The sequence below is a fragment of the Lolium perenne genome, chromosome 7 (genome assembly GCF_019359855.2).
Source record: "Lolium perenne isolate Kyuss_39 chromosome 7, Kyuss_2.0, whole genome shotgun sequence".
Taxonomy (NCBI): Eukaryota; Viridiplantae; Streptophyta; class Magnoliopsida; order Poales; family Poaceae; genus Lolium; species Lolium perenne.
This window is the reverse complement of record NC_067250.2, coordinates 100,546,873-100,552,703: the sequence shown is the minus strand read 5'-3', so window position 1 is coordinate 100,552,703 and position 5,831 is coordinate 100,546,873. Positions and strand designations below refer to the sequence as shown.

The 5,831-nt window shown below is 46.8% G+C and overlaps 1 protein-coding gene across 1 annotated transcript; it reads right to left on the bottom strand.

The window, feature by feature from the left end:
- Positions 1-257: 257 nt before the first annotated feature.
- LOC127316478 (bZIP transcription factor 29) lies at positions 258-5,177 on the bottom strand. The gene is made up of 4 exons (XM_051346881.2): positions 4,104-5,177; positions 3,886-4,018; positions 3,717-3,801; positions 258-875 (listed from the first exon to the last, which is right to left on the bottom strand). Exons 1-4 carry the CDS (start codon positions 5,027-5,029, stop codon positions 652-654), a joined length of 1,368 nt encoding a protein of 455 aa, XP_051202841.1. The 5' UTR covers positions 5,030-5,177; the 3' UTR covers positions 258-651.
- Positions 5,178-5,831: the final 654 nt, after the last annotated feature.

The following is a 5,831-nucleotide window of genomic DNA, read 5'->3' as shown; positions in this document are numbered from 1 at the left end:
GATAATAGGATCGCATTCGCAACGTCACGCACATTCAAATCCTACAGGATTTAGGTTTATTTGGTTATATCAGAGAAAAACAAAGGATTTTTTATAAGTAGTACACCCAAAATTTTCCTATGCAGTTCAATTCTACAGATCAAACAACCAACATATGACTGATCCCTAAGGTTGTATCCTCCAAAATTCCTAAGGATTCTATCCTACGGAAGTCCTTATTTGTAGCAAAGAGGCCCAAAGGTACCACTACCAAAACCTGAACAAACATGGCCCAAACTCTTGACAATGAAATACCCTATATGTAGGTAATTACACCATCACAATTCACAGCACAAGTACTGTTGCACATTTGTGATATGCTATCCTGACGCACAAAACACAAACGCCCCACTTGAAACAATCTTTAATAAAACTACCGAAATGACTCACAAGGAAGGTACTCATGTACAACACAGAATATACGACATGACGACGCTAAGTATTACCACCTTCGAAAGAACTTGGACAACATCTGGCCAACCATTGCTATGCTACAACCTGACTGATATAACGAAAATACTTTTTTTTATCTCTGCTCGCATGTACGATCGCCGTTCTTCTAAATTCAGATTTCCACTCTGCTATAGAAATCCAAGTTCTTTGAACTTTGATCTATGCTGATTGCTGCGACTGCTGTTGTTGCTGTTGTTGTTGCTGAGCCTGCTGCATCTGCGATGGTTGTTGCTGCTGCTGCTGCTGTATTTGCAGCTGCTGCATTTGAATCAGCTGCGAGTTCATCTGCTGCTGTAGGCCCATCTTTGACATACGACCATCAGTGATCTCACCTGTTGCGAGTTTCAAACGCTGGACCTCACCAGTCAGTGCTTCGTTCAGAGCTGGATACACATGAATCAGAGAGAGATACATAAATAAGTGGACAAAAGATTTCAAGACAACAGAAATAATGTATACAACAACATTCATTCCATCAATGCAATACTTCTGCATAGCAGGAAAAACATTATACATCAACAAGGAAATAAAAGCTTCTGCTATCTAAAAAGAAAAAAAACAATTACACATGCACAGTGGGTTTTAAAACGAGCAAACACTAAGTCAAAGCAAGATGATCATGTTTTTCAGTTACCCACAGAGATAAGTCCACATTACCCCCTTGGACTCTTGCTGAAGTCCAGATTGCAACCTTCATGTGCAAGACCTTTTAAAATACCACTCAATTCTCTAAAGAGTTCAGGGTACAATCTCCTCCAGTTTTCACTTATCTTGCCCTATGGGATACCATGTCATCATCTCTCTCCTCTATGCCTATGTCAGAATATGGGGCAGAAACTTAAAGTGATTTTTTTCCTAAACTGTTAGTACAGATAAGCTGAAATGTGGACAGTCGACTGAGCAAATTGTGTTTGATTTTTCAGTATTTCTTTCAAGATTATCTGAACACTTTGAAATTTAAGCAAGAAGTTATGTACTGACTTAAAAAGTGATTTTGGCCTAAGTTAATTCTGCAAATGAGGTGAAATTTAAAAGAGTTCTCTCGGTAAATAATGTTTGACTATTTTCTGTTATTGCTTCAACTTCACTGAACAGTCTGAAATTTCATTATAAAATGAAGTGGCACTTAAGAAGTGATTTTCTTAAATGGGCTGAAATTTGCACAGTTGCATCAGTGAACTGTGCTTGATTTTCTGTATTATTTTCAAAGAATTCTAGACTGCTTTGTATATTTTTCATGGAATTTCATATTATTTTTTATTTTTCGGATGTGGAAATAGATGAGAGAGAAGATGTCACGGCCGACACGTGAGACAAAGACAGGTGAAAGCTGAGGAGTGTTGTGATCTCAAGTGTTTTGGGAGTTGAGGGGAGTATCTTAAAACAGTTAAGTACTTGAGGTGCTGTAATCTGAACTTCCCCAGAAACTGAGGGTTCTTACCCAAACAACATAATGAGACATAACTGGCCTGATAGAACATAAGAAGAAAAGCCCAAATTGGTTCTTGCCAAACAATAGAGCGACACATGACTGGTTTGACATAACATGCAAAAGAACACTTCAAACTACAATTTGAACAAGTAAAACACATGAAAATAGTACACAGATAAACACAACTTATACTATGGCCTCAGGTTGACAAAAAATGCAAACATTGTTCAGATTAATATGTTTCCCTAACAAGTTATCCGGGTAGGGCTAGCAATTGGCATATAATGCTATCTTGAACTAAGATCAGCTCCTCGTGCATAACCAAGAGCAATTTACCACGCAAACTATGGTGAAATATGTTACCTTCCATTTGTTACATACATATGTGAATCCCTAATGAGGACTTGTGTCAGTGAAATCACTAGCATGATTTAATGACAGCTATAGCATTTGCTAAAATCCTGAAACCAACTGTGGTGCCATAAATGATAAAAAAAATGCACAAACCACACAAGAGGGAACATGGAGAAAGTAGTGTTGGGGTACGTGTACGTGAGATTTTTAAAATACATAAACATATTGATTCAAGATAAAATAGCACTGAGGCATGCAAGATACTAAAAATGCTTGCATATTGATCAAAATATTGTTTTTCTAAAAGAAGTATGTACCATGGTACAACCCAGACACCCGGTTATGCACCCCTTCATGCAAACTAGATATATAAATAAACAGATTGCAGTAACACTATCAACAGGAGTGATTTGCAAACTGTGTCATCAACTCATCGTTTCTAAGAGCAAAGGACTTCAATCTAATTGGCAAGTAATCAATGCCAGGTTGTGCACACTAGCACAAAGAGAGTCAACAATATTCACATGGTTAATTAGATATATGCCAGTTTAGTAATACTAAATACCAGAGAGAATTTGCACATGATCTAATGACCTAATAACTGTGATTTATTCTCAGTCGTTCATTGCAATCTTGCAAAATTGGACAGCTTGACTATGGGATTTGACGTAAACTGAATAGGTAAATTGGACAGCTTGACTTGGGCTCGACAAACCCTACAGTGTCACGTGCACATAAACAAAAATACCCCAGACCACCTCACAAATGTAGCCTCCCAACAATAAAGAGACCGCTCTGTTAGCATTAAGCACTCTGGCAGCGGCACGGCACCATGCGCTCACGTGTACGAGTAGAATTGCTAGGATGCGTATATGTATAAGAGCTGGATTTAGTCACGACTCATACTGCTAGTTCGAGTCGGTTAGCAAGTCCTGGCATATACATATGTGCGTGTATACCTAGCCTTGTAAACCAGACCGTGAGATTGAGCAATAGAGGAAGACATAAGGCTCGATATGGGCCTTTGGCTATCATATCGATGATTTCCCAGCGTATTGTGTGTATGCGTGTTTGGTGCTAGGTGCTAGCTACTAACCAATCGATCCAGCAGCTAGCTAGGCTTTTTAGCTCTTTGCTATACACGTACAACTTGCGACGGAATATCGTGTACGGGTGTCGTCTCACTAGATCGCTTCGTCGCGGATCGCCGGACTGTACTGGGCGGTAGGGGTCGGTTCAACACGCTCAGCATTGCCGATACTACATGCCTAACACGCAGTCGGCACAAACACACCATAGCGTAGCACTTGAAGAATGCACTGTTTTAGATTGACCTGTTTGCTAGTTTCCACAGCAAGGCATTCTCCAACTTCAGTCTGGTCAGGAGAAATGAGGAATGATGCTGAAGAGGACCATAATCAGAAGATAAGAAGCATACCATCTCTCAGCTGCGCTTGCTGCTCCATTGCTTGTAGCCTTATCTTCAGCTCATTGTTCTGAGTCGCAAGCCCTCCAGAGTCCCTCTGCAAGCAAGTGCATGGGGGATAACTAAAATCCCAGTAATATAAGCAAAACCAAAATCCAGAGCACACATCCAGAAGACAAACCTGCAGCATTGTGAGCTGTGCTGAGAGTGTAGTGGCCTCTGTCTGCAGAACCTGTACCTTGTGCTCAAGCTCTTGAATGTACCTCATCTTGCGCTCCTTTGACCTTGCCGCAGACTGGCGATTCGCCAAAATCCTGTATAATTGAACGAGTCGCGTACTTTAATTTGAGAGGGGGAAAGAGATCTTTTTTCACAATATATATGAAGAAATGCACACACCTCTTGACCCTCTTAGGATCTGTCAGAGCAATCTCCGCCAGGCGTTCATTCGCCATGATCTTCTTCTTCTCGGCCTCGCTGAACTCCCCATTGGCAAACTCCGCACCAAACAGCGCGGCAGCACCACCGCCATCCAAGGACCCGCTCCCGGTCCTGGAAAGGCCGCCGCCGCCCCCGGGGGACGGCAGCGGCAGCTTGGGCGACTCTTCGCCCGCGGCGAAGTTGAGCTTCCCCATGAAGCTGTCCATGGAGAGGCTCCGGCAATGGCGGGCCTTGTTCTTGTTGTCGGCGGAGGTGGACTGGCTGTCGGCCTCGTTGTCGCTGCTGTCGGCGCGCGTGCCGCTGGCGCGGCTGTCGCGGTCGTCGGAGTTGAGCGCGTCGATGCCGTCGAGGTCCATGTAGGCGTTGACGAGGTCGTAGAGGGCGGCGTCGTCGCCGCCGGCGCCGTCGGGCCCCGCGGGGGGCTCGCGCTTGACGGGCGCCGGCGGGGGCGGGGGCGGGGGCGGGCTGAGGTGGGAGAAGCCGAAGGGGATGTCGCTGTGGGAGCGGCGGTGCGCGGCGGCCCTGCGCGGCGGCAGGCCGAAGGGCGGCGGGTCGGAGGTGGAGGAGGGCGGGGAGGGCGGGACGGCCAGATCGGCGTAGGGCGGCGGCGGGAGCGCGTCGAGCGAGAAGAAGAGCGGCTGCGAGAGCGAGCGCGCGTGGTGGGCCGGGGGGATCTGGCCGTAGGGCGACGGCGGGCGCGGCTGCGGGTGCGCGGGGGGCCGCGGGGACGGGGAGAGCCGGCGGTGGTGGTACGCGGACGACGCCGCGGCGGCGGAGAGGTCGAGCGGCGTCGGCGAGCGCGGCACCGGCGGCTGCCCGCCCCCGCCGCCCTGCGGCGAGAGGTGATGCTGGCGCGCCGGATCAGCGCCGCCGAAGTCGTCCATGGGGGAGCCTGCGGATGGGTTCGGCGGGGGGAGGCGGCGGAATGCCGGAGGCGAGGCGAGCTGAGGCAGGAGCGCCGACCTCGAGCTGTGTAGAGAGAGAGACAGAGGAGAGAGGCAGCCGAGGCGAGGAGCTCGCTCCCTTGCTCGAAACAAAACAAAACAAATAAAAAAAGTAGTGTAATTTTCTGGGCGAAGTAATCAATTATTTTTAAGTTTGGGTTTGCGTGTGCATGTGGTCCGAGGCGGGGCTACGTGCCGCGTGACCCGATTGGACACAAAAAAATCTGTCGCTTTTTCTATCTTGCTTTGGAAATGAAAAAAAAATATTGTTTATTTTCTTAGCATTAGCAGCATATGCTTGGGAAAAGAAATCTGGTTGACCAGATTCGGCGGATTTTGCTTGGGCGATTGGTCTTTTGTCGCCGTTAATGATTGACAGCGGCTTGCTTGCTTGCCTGATTGATGCGCCCGCCGTGATTAGTGGGTGCGAGAGCGTGGGATTAGGGTCCTGTTTCAAGGCTGCATGACTCGGAGCTTATCTTTTCCTTTTACTATTCTTTTCTTATTCCACACTCACATGGTTTCTCCACCAAGATACGACTCGTCATCCTTTGATTCCTCAGAGCATCTCTAGTGGCTTGTCTAAACGATCGTCTAAAGCAAGTATACACGATGTGAGGTAAAAAAGGGTCTCCAGTGGCTTGTCTAAAGCGTCGTGTAAATTTGGACGACCACCAAATCCTGCTACGCATCGTCCAAATCTGGACGATGGAGCCACGACGTCCAAACCCAACCGCTCGCT